This window comes from Trachemys scripta, chromosome 11, assembly GCF_013100865.1.
Source record: "Trachemys scripta elegans isolate TJP31775 chromosome 11, CAS_Tse_1.0, whole genome shotgun sequence".
In the NCBI taxonomy this organism is placed as follows: Eukaryota; Metazoa; Chordata; order Testudines; family Emydidae; genus Trachemys; species Trachemys scripta.
Window position 1 is genome coordinate 1,005,501 of NC_048308.1, and position 14,432 is coordinate 1,019,932.

General features: G+C 61.3%; 2 protein-coding genes across 6 annotated transcripts in view; both read right to left on the bottom strand.

The window, feature by feature from the left end:
- Positions 1-180, bottom strand: part of TTLL4 (tubulin tyrosine ligase like 4) — a 20,873-nt gene extending 20,693 nt beyond the window's left edge. The window contains exon 1 of the mRNA XM_034785999.1: positions 66-180. The gene's annotated coding sequence lies outside the window, so the exon portion shown is untranslated. The remainder of the gene's footprint in view (positions 1-65) is intronic.
- Positions 181-2,187: 2,007 nt separating this feature from the next.
- STK36 (serine/threonine kinase 36) overlaps positions 2,188-14,432 on the bottom strand; it is a 25,794-nt gene continuing 13,549 nt past the window's right edge. For 4 of the 5 annotated variants that reach the window (XM_034785618.1, XM_034785614.1, XM_034785616.1 and 1 more), the window contains 13 exons: positions 13,987-14,128; positions 13,311-13,438; positions 12,410-12,511; positions 11,875-11,973; positions 11,294-11,388; positions 10,353-10,416; positions 9,747-9,857; positions 9,457-9,531; positions 7,856-8,027; positions 6,349-6,496; positions 5,485-5,644; positions 4,531-5,277; positions 2,188-3,866 (listed from right to left, as the gene is read on the bottom strand). In XM_034785618.1, the coding sequence (XP_034641509.1) occupies positions 3,720-3,866; positions 4,531-5,277; positions 5,485-5,644; positions 6,349-6,496; positions 7,856-8,027; positions 9,457-9,531; positions 9,747-9,857; positions 10,353-10,416; positions 11,294-11,388; positions 11,875-11,973; positions 12,410-12,511; positions 13,311-13,438; positions 13,987-14,128 (2,190 nt within the window). In that variant the 3' untranslated portion in view covers positions 2,188-3,719. Of the gene's footprint in view, positions 3,867-4,530; positions 5,278-5,484; positions 5,645-6,348; positions 6,497-7,855; positions 8,028-9,456; positions 9,532-9,746; positions 9,858-10,352; positions 10,417-11,293; positions 11,389-11,874; positions 11,974-12,409; positions 12,512-13,310; positions 13,439-13,986; positions 14,129-14,432 lie in introns of those variants that run through there. The other variant, XM_034785619.1, reaches the window with a different exon arrangement.

The following is a 14,432-nucleotide window of genomic DNA, read 5'->3' on the forward strand; positions in this document are numbered from 1 at the left end:
GGGGGGGGGCGCTGGCTCGTGGGGAGGGGGCTTGGCCGGGGGGCTCGGGGGACCCTCGGACTCACCAGCTCGGCGGGGCGGGCGGCCTGGGCCCCACCCGGCTTCTTCCTGCGGCCCCAGGCTCCCCGCGCGCCGGGCGCCGAACCGCCCGCCGTTACCATAGAGATCCGGGGCGGGGCCGGAACACCACGTGCGCCGTCCCCGCGACTACAGCTCCCGGCATGCCCCGCGCCGAATGGAACTGCGGCCCCCAGCATGCCCCGCGCTAGCAAAGAGCAGGGCTCCCAGCATGCCCCGCGTGGCACAGAGCCCAGGGCAGGGCTCCTGCTGGAGCTGGGCTCCGTGGCCAGCAGGGCTGATGGGCGATGGCTCCAGCTCTGGGGTCCGGCCCCCAGGCTCCACCTCGCCGGCCATGGCCTGCCACGCCAGGGTTCGCTCTAGGCCCCCAGCCGGGGTTTGGACCCGGGCGTGAAGCCAGCCAGTTGCCCCGGCGCCAGCACTGCCCCCCGGGTTCTCCTCCAGGATGTGCATCCACACAGCCCCTCGCCCGCACAGCAGCCCCAGGGCCGGGCTTCCCAGCCGACCCCCCTACCTCGCGGTTCAGGACTCAAAGAGGAATGCGCACGGTGCCCCCCATTTCACAGGGAGGAGGGGGATGGGTTATAGCCTGTCTCTGCAGTTGGTTCTTGGGCAATACCTGCTAAGACAAATCTGCGGCACAGAGCATCCCCACTCCCTCTCCAATGCCCGTCTGTCTGTATGTGGCAGGGGCTAGACGTGCTGGGGGACCTCTCCAGCTGTGCTAGTGGACGGGCACTCTGTGCAGATAGTAAAGCCACCTCTGGGGTAGAAGCTTATGGATTTATCTTGCCACCAGACTGCAGGTCAGAGATGACAGCTGACAGCACTGGGCAGTACAGGAGGCAATGCACTTTCAGAGGTGCCCCACCTCAGATGAGACAATAAATAGAGCTCTCTACCACCCCAGCCCTGGTGTGTGCCCAGGTCAAAGATAACGATCCCACCGTTTTCTAAAAGAGATGGGGAGAATGCCATGGTCCCAGCCAGCCGAATAGGCATGAATGACCAAAGCCATGTGTGAGCCAGGATAAAGAAGCGAGAGACAACTACCCAGCTCTGACCTAGATGGGGATGTAGTACTGTACTTCATCTGATTAAACAAGCAGATTCCAGGAGAGGACTACAGGGAAATCATGCCTCACCAATCTATTAGAATTATTTGGGGGAGGGGTATCAACAAACATGTGGACAAGGGTGACCACAGGTAAACAGAGAGGTGGCAAAATTTGGAGATGGTACAAAATCACTCAAAATAGTTAAGTCCAAAGCAGACTACGAAGAGTTACAAAGGGATTTCACTAAAGTGGGTGACTGGGCAACAAAATGGCAGATGAAATTCAGTGTTGATAAGGGGCAAAGTAATGCACATTGGAAAACATAATCCCAATTATACAGACAAAATGATGGGGTCTAAATTAGCTGCTACCATTCAGGAACAAGATCTTGGAGTCACTGTGGATAGTTCTCTGAAAATATCTGCTCAAGGTGCAACGGCCGTCAAAAAAAGTGAACAGAATGTTAGGAACCATTAGAAAGGGATGGATAATAAGACAGAAAATATCATAATGCTGCTACATAAATCCTTGGTACACCTACACCTTGAATACTGCGTGCAGATGTGGTCGCCCCCTCTCAAAAAAGATATGGAACTAGTTGCCAGGGGATGTTGTGAAGGCCAAAACTATAAGGGGGTTCAAAAAAAGAACTAGATAAATTTACAGCGGACAGGTCCATCAATGGCTATTAGCCAGGATGGGCAGGGACACAACCCCCTGCTCTGGGCGTCCCTAGCCTCTGACTGCCAGAACTGGGAGATGACATGGATCACTCTATGATTGCCTGTTTTGCTCATTTCCTCTGAAGCACCTGGCATTGGCCACTGTTGGAAGATGGGCTGATGGACCATTGATCTGACCCAGTCTGGCCAGTCTTGGGTTTCTTATGTAGACTCCTGCAGGGCCCCAAGGAGCCACAGGTTAGAGTATCAGTGATCTAGATTTTCGCTGCTCTGGAACGTTTTTCAGGGTAAAGCTCTTTGGGATCCCTGGAGCCCATTACACGCTGGCCAAATACCAGTTCTGTTCATTTCTTTACGGGATCCACACGCTCAGCAGGAAACTTTCCCAGGAAGGGAAGAGCCGTTTATTATAATAAATTACAAACGTAAATGCAACAGTACAAAAAATAAATCTAGAAAAGTGACTCCAAACCAACGTCACACAAAGTCTCTGTTATAAAAGAGTTGCTACAAATGGCTAGAAAATGCAGGTTGGATAAGTCCAGCCAAGGGCTTCTATGGACACCCAAATACCACTATGAACCCAGAGGATCGAGTGTGTTCGGACCCACAAGCATTGAGGTGGTACATGGAACCTCAGGGAGGAAGTGCCTGGCATTGCCCAAATGCGACCCCGCTGGCTGATTAAGGAACGCTAGCACGTTCCGCTGATGGCACTTGAATGTCCAGTTCTCATCCATGAAGGCGGTGGGTCACAGCATGATGGAGCACGTAGATTAGGAGAAACCTTCAGACTTCAGTCAGAGCCGCAGAGTAGAATCCCCACCACACACTCCAGGAATAACAGGAGAAGCGAACCCGTCTTCCTGAAGCTGAGCCAGGGAAACAATCCCCAACGTCACCACAGAAGAGAAGCCTTCAGCAGCTGTGAACAGAATCCTGAACACACCCTGGGCTCCAGCTCTGCTGGGAATCTGATTCCGAGTCTGGCTTGTATCACCTGGACCCTGCAGTCAAACTCTGGAAGTGCAGGGTGAAGGTAAGTAAGTGGAATGTGTCCTGGAGAGAGTCCCTGAACCATCAAGGCTTGATGTTGAGTTTAGTCCATCCAGGATCTGGTTCAATTAAATCTGATCTTGCTGGAGCTCATTCAAGGAGGATGGGGAGAGATGGGGCACTTCTCTGGTGGGAGAGAAACTGAGGTGGGGAGAGGCCAAAGGCACACTGGATCTTGGGGCTGGATCCCCTGCATGGCTCAACCTAGGTGACCATAAGGCACATCTCAGTAAGCATGAGACCCCTTTTTGAAAGCTGGGTTCTTTAGATTTAGAGGCTCCTTCCCCAGAAGGCGCTTGGAGTCAGAAGAACCTCGAAGTAGAAGCTAGACCTGGTTGGTTGGATTCAGCCTGGAAACAGGGTTGAGTTCATTCCAAGGTTCTCTTGGAATGAAGTGTGGTGGGGGTGGAGATAGTACAAGATGGGGCATTAATCAACATCTGTCCCTGAGGAAGTTTGGGAGGCACCACATTTGGGTTGGAGAGATCTCTATGAAAGGACAGGAAAGGGAGTTGCTGGCATGATCTTTCTCAGGACTGGCAAAGAGGGGTCTCATTGGGATCTGGATCAAGAGGAGGAGGAGTTCCAGTTTCTTTCTCACACACACCGTATTTCACCCATCTCTGTCTTTATCAGATACGTTTCTTGACCAACTGTTGTCAGGGTGGTCTCCCCCAACTCCACGGGGACCTGCCAAGCTCAGGCACTGCGTTGGTCTCAGGAGATGGGGGTGGTGGCCCCTGTTTCTGGACAGAGTACGGGAGTGTCCCCTGTATTCGGGCACTAAGTGTCGTCCTCAAGAGGCGGGTGGAACGGTCTCTCCCAGGGCAGAGACCTGCTGTTCTCAGGCACTGTGTGTTGGGTGCAGAAGGTGGATGAGCTTCTTGCAGTGATGAGCTGAAGACGGTCGGGGGCTCCCATAGGAACTGGTCTGAGCTTCGCTGACGGAAAGTGCCAGCAGCTTCTCGCTGGCCTTGAGAGACAGGAGCACCTGGAACCCGAAGGAAACGACACTCATCACAAAGGCAGCCCGGGCTGCGCTGTGCGTTGCCTTAGCCACGTTCCCTGCTGGAGACCCTGCCCCATCTACCCTCTTTGCCCGTTAGTCTGCATGCGTCTCAAGGCCTAAAGTCCAGCTTTCTAGGTGTCATGTGGAGCTCAGAGCACTTCACAGAATCAGGATGAGAAGATGGAGGGATGGGCCTGAGGGTTCTCGATGCAGAAGGAGGCTGGATGGCGCCTGGTGCAGGAGCATCATTTAGGTTGCCCCATGGGGCACAAGACTTCCACCCACCTTCCCTGCCCCAGGGGCACGAGACTGGACTCCCCATGGGGGGAGAGCCGGGAATTCCCAGATGGTGGCGGTGAGGGGCACTGGGCCCAGGGCACAATCACCGCAGTCTCCTGGCGCTAGTGACTCTGGGGAGCGACCAGCATGTGGGGCGTGGGCACGGTGCAGAAGCCCCCACTGCCACCCCTTAACAACAGGCTGGTGCCCCCCAAGCCCTGCGAGTGGCCAGGCCCAGAGGGAGGCAGAGGTGGGGAGGGAACCGAAGGGGACAGGCCTGGCCGGGGAGTTTCCCCGGTGGGGGAGGGGGATGGACCCCTGCTGAAATTCACCCCCACCCCCCGAAATCTGACAAGGCGCTCCTGACCTGGTGGATCTTTGGCTGCTGGCTGATGGACCGCAGTGCGATCAGTGCTGCCTCCTGCACAGCTGGCTGGGAGTCGTGGCAGGCCACGTCCAGCAGGAGATGGGGGGCTCTGTTCTGGATCAGCACGGCCCCCAGGTCCGCTGGCTGCCTGCCCAAGTTCCCCAGAGCGGAGGCAGCATTACACCGGGTTTTGGCCTGGGGGTCACTCAAAAGCCTCACCACGCTGGGCACGGCTTTCCCCAGGGCGTGCGGGAGGGCGCCGTCCTGATAGGCAGCGTTGCCCACCGCGAAGCTGGCCGACCTGCGCACGCTCTCGTCCTGGTCCGACAGGCGCTCCAGCAGACGCTCCAGCAGGCCCGCCTGGCTCCGCAGCGCCCGGGGGAAGTCCTGGCCGTGCCGCAGCAGGTTGCCCACCAGGCTGCAGGCCTTGGCGCGTATCGGGTGCTCCTGGTGGCACAGCAGGCGGCTCAGCAGCTGGTAGGCTGAGTCTGAGCCGCTCAGAATCTTCTGGAGGAAAGACAGGTGAGCGGGACAGGTCCGGGCCACGTGGGTCAGGAGGGACAGGAGGTCCATCGTGAGGGGAGGGCTGTCCGAAAGCAAGATGGCCGACAGGAAGGCGGTGGTGCAGTCCGAGACAGCAGCCACCCCCACCAACTGGTCGATGACCCGCTGGTCGGACAGGACGAGGTGGCACAGGAGGCTCATGGGAAGCGCGGTCTCCGAGAAGGGCAGATGGTGGCAGCAGACCTAGAAGGAGGAGAGATGGCAGCTGCTGAGAGGACAAGAGGCAGAAATGGGAGGGGAGGTCTCCAGGGTTCTGCTTGGCACGCGGGGAGCAAGAGAGGTGGGGTGGGCGGAGAGAAAGGGAGCATGGAGTCCAGACAGAGAGCCTGGTGCCTGTTCATCATGGCTCCAGAGCCCAAGCAATGGGAGGGAGGGAGCATTCCTGGGTACCTGGAGGAGATGGGCGGGGATCTCGGCGTCTCTCAGGGCCTTCATGACCCACCTGAAGGTCTCAGTGTCCACGTCCAAGGAGAAGGGGAAGCAGAGCAGCTGGCAGGCCTGGAGCACCACAGCTGAGACCAGTTCGGGATCACCGTCCTCCCCCACCTGCCTGGGGTCGAGGGGTCAGAGAGGATCAGATGGAGGAACCCCACAACGCTAGGCCCAGCGGGGAGGTCTGAGTGGTTGTACCGTTCCTCAGGGCACCAATGGCCCATCAGTCCACACTGTGCCGGCTGTCAGAGTGGGGCCATCCGCAGCAGCACGCACACGCCAACAGGGCCAGTTGTGTCTCGGCTCCCCTTAGAGTCCCAGTTTCCAAGGCCAGCAGGGACCACTGTGATCATCTGGTCTGACCCCATGTAGAGCTCAGGCCAGAGACCTGCCCCCCAGTCACTCCTAGAGCAGAGCTTTTAGAGAAACACCCAATCTTGGGGGGAAAACCACCAGTGATGGCGATTCCACCACAACCCCTGGGAAGTTGTTCCGGTGGTTCATTACCCTCCTTGTTAAAAACGTACACCAGTCTAGCTTCAGCTCCAGCCACTGGACTGTGTTAACCCTTTCTCTGCTAGACCAACCAGCCTGTTCTCACGTATTTGTTCCCCATGTAGATACTTAGAGACTGATCAAGTCGTCCTGAAACTGACTCTTTGATAAGATCCATAGACTGGGCTCTTTGAGGCAGGATTTCTAAGGCTCTTCTCTGCACCTCTCCGAGTTAGCGTGTTCTCTAGCTCCCCGTTCCCCATGGCACCGCCGGTCACCCCGCCCCCACGTCCCGCCCAGCCAAGCTCCTGACTGGCTGGAACTCACGTCTGCGCCAGGTGACCCAGGAAGTCGAGGGACAGCAGCTTGGGGAAGGTTGCCATGATGACGCTGTCGGGGTGGGCGAGCTGAGGAAGGCACTGGTGAGGCTCTCGGGTGAAGACGAAGAGGGCCAGACTGAGGAAGAGCGCGGTGCCTGCAGGGGATGGGGAAGTTGGCAGACAGGTGAAACGAGGGGTGAGCACTGAGTCTTGCCCCGCCCCCCATCCCAGGCACTGGGCGGGTTCTGGGGCAGCCAGGCCGCTCCATCTTGCCTCGCAGGCATGAGGCAGAGTGGGGAGCGCTCCTGCGATCAGGTCCCCACTCCTCCTGCCAGAGACCAGGCAGAGCCAGTGAAGTGTCCGTCGAGCCGGGAGGCCCCAGAAGAGCTGCCTGGGAACAGGTCTGAGGCAGGCTACGTCCCAGTGTCCAAGTGACTCTGAATGTGATCTGGAGACGGGCCTGCTGAACGGCAAGCAACCCACCAGGGGGTCTGCACCCCCGGGCTCAGCTGTCCCCTCCTCTCCAGAGGCCTCATAGCAGCTTCCCTGTTCCTCTCCTGCCAGCCCAGCACGGGCAGGGACGCCAGCCCCTGAGGACGCGGCGTAGGCCGGCTCAGTCACTGGCCCCTGCGGCTTACTGGCTCTGGGGCTGAGCTCGCTGCCCCAGGAAGACGGGCTGCCACGTTCGAATCAGTCTGGATGTCTAAGGCACCCAGCACCAGCCTTGGCTTCATAAGGCCCATGTTAATGTCCCAGGATGCCAAAGGGGCTTTAGAGACCTGGTGAGGGGGCGCTGGGTATGATCTAGCTACTAATAAACCAAGGGACCAGACTTCCGCTGCCTGAGAGAAGGGCTGAACCCAGGAGTGAGGCAGAAGATGCTTGGGTAGATCAGGTGATACACGAACGACTCCACACCGAGACACAAACCTTTAACTGAAGTTCTAGCTAAGGCACCTATCGGCCCCCCATCACTGGGGTATCTCAGCACCTCACAGCCCACTGCGGGGCAGGGCTGTCATCCCCATTGGGCAGCTGGGAAACTGAGGCCCAGAGAGCCTAAGTGACAATCTCAGTCTGTGGGGGAGCCGGGAATGGAACCCAGGTCTCCTGAGTGCCAGGCTAATCACTGGGCCGTCCTTCCTCACGTTCTTCACCCTTCAAAAATTCCACAGCCAGGCTGCATCTGGGCGCACGTATGAGTCTTCAAAGGACCCTGCCGCAGGAGCCATGCTAATGGGGTCAGGAGGGCCGGAGCTCCAGGCTGAGGGAATCCATTAATCTCAGCTGTCGCCATGGAGATTAGCAAGTGAGGAATCTTTGCTTCCCACACCTCCAGAAGCTCATGTGAAGAGCTGCCCTGCGTGAAGGAAGCAGCTTCCACCCCTCGTGGGATCCTGCACAAAGTACCCCCCGGACCAGCTCCCAGATGTGGGGGATATTTACCGGCCAGAGAGCATTCTGGGACATGTAGTCTTAGGCCACCGGTGAAAGTGACATTCCTCCCTCCCTACCTTGAGGGGAGATGAGGGTCCAGTCTGGCTCCGGAGTGGGCTGGCCTGGCCGCGGCGTCTCGCCCTCCATCACCGGCTCGGCGGCGGCCAAGCGGAGCATCATGGCGAAACGGTGCCAGGCGACGTTCCATAGCTCCGAGCCGGCAAACCCGCGCACTGTCACCGCGTCGCCCTGGTGGAGGGAGAACGCCAGGCGGTAGCCGTGCCGCGCGAGGCAGAGCGCCCTCGACCCTCGCCACCACCAAGGGGCCAAACCCAGAGCCTGGTAGGCAGCTGGTACGCCCACTGAAGTAAGGGCCTGGCCCCGTGGGAGCCGGGGTGAGGTGTCAGCACCTCACCAGACTGGACCAGGGGCTCAGACTCTTTCAAGGCCACATCACAATAGAGAGATGGTCTCATGGGCACCCCCACCCCGACGGGCCAGTCCCCAGCCCCTGCCTCCCCTTCCCCCTGCAATCACATAGCCCGCTGGTATCTCCAGCAGCTGCTCCCCAGCGAGTCCCGGGACTAGGGAGTTGGGGGCCCTGCTTGTGCCACCTTAACGGGTCTGGAGGTCAGAAGTGCCAAGCGCCCCCCTTTGAAACCCAGGCCCCCTCAGGGAGACCCCCAGATCACGGCTCGCTTTGGGAATGGTGTCAGTGCACTGGGCGTTGTGTCTCCGTCTCACTGCACCACTCCCGGGGCCCTTCCTCTCCCGCTGGGGGCTGGCAGCTCCACACCCAGGGGTGGCTCCTGGTCCCTCTCCAGCTCCTCTGCGGCAGGGAGCTCTGTGGAGGAGGCGGTGGGGCTGGCCTCTCATTCCCAGCTGTTTTCACAGTCCCCTTTGCAAGGAAGAGCCTGGCTCCCGACAGCCACAGCTGGGACCAAGGCACCGGCCCCATGTGAGCAGCCAGCTCTCTGGGCCCCCCAGCAGCAGGCTGGATTTGAATTGGTGACAGAGCTGATACCCAGTGCTCTCCGCTCCCACCCAGCTAGGAAGCCTCATGTCAGCTGGCCACTCCCCCGTGTTCTCCCCACACCTCCCCCCAGCTCAGCCCTTCCTGCTCAGTCAGGGGCATCCAGACTTTCCTGTAACATTTTCAGGAAGCCTGTGTGTGCCTCAGTTTCCCCCCTATTTGCATTGTTACCCTGTGGGGGCGGAGGACTGTTTAGTGGCAGGGCAGGCTAAGAGACAGGTATGAATGGCGCGTAGCTGGCTGAGGCGAGACGAGTCATTACAAAGGACTGGCTGACCCCCCCATCAATGCAGAATTCATGAAGCCATCCCCAGGCCATTGACAGCCAGAGGGAGATGGATTTCCCCACCTCTCGGCAGGGAAGCGGAGCCACGCCCCCAGCTGGAGAACAAAGGACCGGGAAGGATGGGTGTGGGGGGGTCCGGTCTGGGGAGGCCTCGAGGCTGACCCAGGAGGAGGAGTGAGACCCCGTGGGGGTCTGGCACACGGAAGGGGTTGCGCCAAGAGACCGTTCCACAGCTGGGGGCGTAGCCCCAATCGTGTGGATCCTGGACACCTGGTTTGACCCTTGACCACCCCCTCTGGTCCCCAGCAGCCTCCCGCCAAGGCAGTCCCGGTGCCGGATCCACGCAGACAGCGAGGTACCTGGGCAAGGAGCTGCAGCAGGAGAAGCAGGAATCCATCGTAGAGGCCGGCGCCCATGGGTGGGGGCAGGTGCAGCTGGAAGAGAAGTGGGGCAGGAGGGGCCCAGGTCAGCGCTGGGCACTGGGCTCTAGAACTGGGAGGTTCCAAACGCTCCCACAGCATCAGACGGGTGCTGAGCCATGGGTGGCCTGGTCAGGGCGTCCCAGCCTGTCCGTCCCCTCGCTGGGGTGCACTGGGGGTTCCTGGCCGTGCCCGCCCACGGGGCAGCCCCCTGGCTGGTTGCCCCTTACCTCGGCAGGCGCAGTGAGTGCATTTGTCATGGCCGACATGGCCTCCTCGCACCCCACCTCGATGGCTGCCCCGTGCTGGCCGAGCTGAGCCAGCAGGAATCCCGCGGCGCTCTGCAGGGGAGGGGAGAGTCAGCACCATACAGTCTGGGGGTACGCACAGCTGGCCACACCCTTCCTCCGGCACGCCTTCCCCCGCCCACCGGGAGTTGACGGCGAGCATCTCCCCCCGGGTATAGGAACAGTCAGACTGACCCCCTAGCCCCCACCCATGGGGATCTGACTGTGAGCATCTTGCCCTGGGTGTAGGAACAGTCAGATTGCCCCCCTAACCCCCACTCATGGGGATCTGACGGCGAGCATCTCCCCGCAGGTGTAGGATCAGCCAGACTGCCCCCACACCCCTCAGCCTATGAGGATTTGGTTGTGACCCCCTCCCCCTGAGTGTAGGAACAGTCTGACTGCAGCTAGCTCCCTGAATGGGAAGGGTTAGGCAGAGAGGCAGGGCTCTGCCCATACACGGATGGGGATTAGGCCGTTTCAAGCCAGGCACGGCCCTCCCGGGACAGGAGCCAGTTGGGTGGGGCTGTGCCAGGCGGATGGACTCACCACGAGGGAGACGACAGCCGATTGGGTGAAGAGCTCGGCGGCGGCGCTCACCACCAGATCCACCCTGAAACACAGCGACCCAGACCCAGGCATCAGGAGAAGCTGGGAAATCGATCCCTGCCGGGGACTGACTCACCCCAGCAGGCCCTACAGAGCTGGGCAAACTGATCACGGACAGCAACCACTTCCCCCAGCACTGAAAGGCAGCCACCTCTGAGAGGCAACGCAGCAGCTGGGTCACAGTATATAGCAACGCTGGTGACGCAATCCCGTAATTCAGCACACGGCCGGGGACTTTCGGGAGGCGGAATGAAGCTGCCCAGCTGGCATTTGGCCAAGGCAGAGGGTCCAGAGTCTGGTTCTTGGGAAAACCCCTGAGACTAAGGGCTTCGTGTCTTGTCTTCTGAGAAAAGTGGTACTGCAGCAGCCCAGCGCCCCCTAGTGCCGCCCTGGGGTCTGTACTGAGCCCCACATCCTGTTCCCCGCAGCCCAGCGCCCCCTAGTGCCGCCCTGGGGTCTGTACTGAGCCCCACATCCTGTTCCCCGCAGCCCAGCGCCCCCTAGTGCCGCCCTGGGGTCTGTACTGAGCCCCACATCCTGTTCCCCGCAGCCCAGCGCCCCCTATCGCCCCACTGTGGTCAGCACTGCCTCCGAGGGGAAAGCGCCCCTGGCCTGCAGCCACAAAGCTGGTGGGCTCCTTTGCAGGAGAAGGGTCACCGCAGCTTCCCTGAAACGCTCTGTCCACGGGGAGGTCCAGCGCTGGCTGCAGCCCGGCCCTGGCGGGGATCCCATCTAGGAGCAGATCTCGCTGCGGCCACCAGCCACTGGGGAAGGGGCGTGTGGAGTAGACTAGACCGACGCCCCCCCAGCTCACCCCGCAGGCGCTGAACGGCCAACGTCCCTGCCCAGGCCAGGTGCGGGGTGGGGGCAGACACACTTACCGGGGAGGGAGAGCCTGCAGCTGGAGGGCGAGCAGGGACAGCAGGTGCAGCGACGCCTCGCAGGCTTGCACCCGCAGCCGCTCTCCCATCGGGACCTGCAAAGGAGAGAGCTCAGGGCTGGGGGCAGAGAGACCTGGGCGCTGGGCAGGAGGGCAAAGGCTGCCAGGGTGGGCATCACTGAATCACTGGGCTGCTCAGACCAGAGGCAGACCTGGGACAATGGTTCCTTTCCTGGTTACCTCCACCCCACCCTGCCCCCACCTCTCACCAAATTGGTCCCAACTCCTCCCCTGCCAGGCCCTGGCTAACCTCCCTCTCCCCTTCCCCAGGCCCCTTTCCTCTACCCCCCACCTTACGCCTTCTCCCCGCCCCCCCCGACCCCCCGCAATTCTTGGTACAGTCCTCTCTGCTCATTCTGCACCACTAGGGCCCACGTCGCCCCAGGTCCCTCTCCCCACCACAGCCGGATCTAGTCCGGGGGCTGGATCTAGTCCTTGCTCAGCAGGAGCCCGACAGAGGGAGGAGCCCAGCTGTACTGCGATCTGCCCCCCGGGGGGCTCCGTGGGGTGAGAGGGACGTACCTCACCCTTCACCAGCCGGGCCAGGGAGCTCGGCACTTGCTGCCCCTTTGCCAGGAGCCGGCACAGGCTTTTACTGGCTTGGCCGCAGGAGTACAAGACCTGGGGGACAGAGACAGCAGAGGTCAGCGCGGGGGACACACAGAGCCAGGAGCCCAGCTAGGAAAGGAGAAGGGGGGAAGAAGTGCCCTGTCCCCCCGGGAGGGGAACAGAGACCCATGACCAGACCACAGGCCGTTGTGGGCTCGATTTCATGGTGACCCCACATTGCAGGCGGGCCCCAAGGTTCCCAGCGGGGAAAAGGAGGATGGCTGAGGTCTACCACCATGACAGCAGCAGGCCCGTTGCTATCTGGCACGACTGGTGCCCCGTGGGTGCCATGCTGTGGGAGCTACCGCAGTGGGGCCGGGGCTGGATTTGATCCCCAGGGGAGAGCACAGCTGGGGGCCACGCCACTCACAGCCCCATCCCATTGGCCCCACAGAAGCCCACCAAGGGGCAATGGAGGCACGGCGGGGTCAGCCCGGGGACCCGTTACCTTCAGCACATTCAGGGAGCAAGCCGGGCGCTCGAGTCCCGCCAGCAGCGTCACTAACAGCCAGCTGTTTTCCTCCAGTTTCTCAGCCACCTGCTGGGCCACCTGTGGGAAACCAGACAAGAGGATCACAGCCCCAGAGACCTGCTAGTGACCTAGGTGGTAGGGGGCGCTCTGCTGCAGGGAGCTGGGGGGCTCTCGCCTCTGAGCCAGTGCTGGCCCCAATGCCCCAGCCTGGCGCTAGGGGGCGCTGTGCTGCAGGGAGTGGGGTGGGGTCACTAGGGGCCGTTCTCCCCTGGCAGTCAGTGCTGGCCCCAGCCTGGCGCTAGGGGGCGCTGTGCTGCAGGGAGTGGGGTGGGGTCACTAGGGGCCGTTCTCCCCTGGCAGTCAGTGCTGGCCCCAGCCTGGCGCTAGGGGGCGCCGTGCTGCAGGGAGCAGGGTGGGGGCTCAGTAGGGGGCGCTCTCCCCAGCACGGCCCTGGGGGAACGCTGCATTCTCTTTTGAAGAAGGTGTAACACCGCGGCCGAGCCTGCCTAGGGCTGTTAAAGACCCTCTCGCGCTGTCTCTGCGCCCGCGTCGGGGCGTTTACCCAGCGTCCTGCTCAGATCCCAGCAGGAATAATCGCATTCCCCCGTGTGTTCCATTGCCTACGGGAGCCTCATTTACTCCCTGTCCTGAGCTGCTGCGTGGCACTGCTGTGCGCTGTTATACACCTGCCACTTTCCACCCCAAAGGTGGCTGCACGCGAGTGTCCCCTGGGCAGTGTCTGTACAGTGCTCTAGATCAGGCCAGGGTGGTGGCAGTGACCCCGTCGGGAAGGGTCACCTTCAGCCACGCAGGGCGCTCGCAGGGCACTTGTTGCCTCGTAGCCGGGAAGGAACCGTGAGTGGGCCGAGCTCCTGACCTGCTTTTTGGCCTCCTGGCACCCGTTCCGCCCCACGGGGAGGTTGCAGACTGCAGCCAGTGCTGCTGTGAAGACATCTGCCCCACGCTCCCGCTGCTCCCGCACGGCTTTCGCATCCCTCGCTGGCTCTGGGCAGGGACGAAAGATCAAAGAAGACACGTAATTATGAACAAAGATCGGGCTGCTGAGATAGCCAGATGGACAATTAGAGCACAGGGGCTGCAAGTCAGGAGTGAGGGGCACCAGCAGGGCTGTGTGAGGAGGAGCACAGAGCTGGGCTCACAGGGGGCTGTGGGTTGGGATTGAGGGGCACCAGCAGGGCTGTGGGGGGGGGAGCCCGGGGCTGGGCTAGCAGGGGGCTGCGGGTCGGGATTGAGGGGCACTGACAGAGCTGGGGGTACGGGAGGGGAGGGGGCTGCTGGTCGGGATTGAAGGGCACCAGCAGAGCTGGGAGCGGGAACTGTCTGTTCTACCCTTGGCTCTGATCAGGGCCATCGGTCACTTACTTTCCCCAGCACTAAAATGAGGCACAAAGACCCATGGGCAGTGACTGCAGTTCGCTGGGGACCCTGCCAGCCCGAGAGGCCGGAGGAAGCCCAGCCACCAGGCAGATGTGGGGCTGCCCCCACCAGGGGGGATATCCCCCCATTCATCCCAGGTGCGGGGAGAGCGTTACCTTCTGGAGCGGGTTGCTCCAGGGTGGCCCCCTGGAGGAGTGCATCCAGCACGGGGCGCTGCTTGGCGAGCAGGCTGGCGTAGAAGGGGCCCGACACACAGGGGCTGCTGCTGTCCATGCCCTCACAGAGCCGGGCGAAGCACTGCAGAGGGACCCAGAGATCTGCAATCAGCGCACGGCTGGGGAGAGGGACGGGACAGGGAAGGGGAGGCCGTGGGCGGAGGCTCTAGGCCTGAGAGGAGAGGGGGTCCCGGATGATCCTGAGCCATGACCGCGCGGGGCGCAGGAGCCCGCAGGATTGACGCTCCAGGGGCAGGGCTGGCGGGGGGGGAGGGTGAGAGAGACACAAGGAAGGGGCGAGGGGACAGGAACGAGGCCTTGCGTTGGGCCGTTGGAGCGCGCAGGAGCTCGCAGGATTGCCCCTCCAGGGGCAGGGCTGGCGGGGG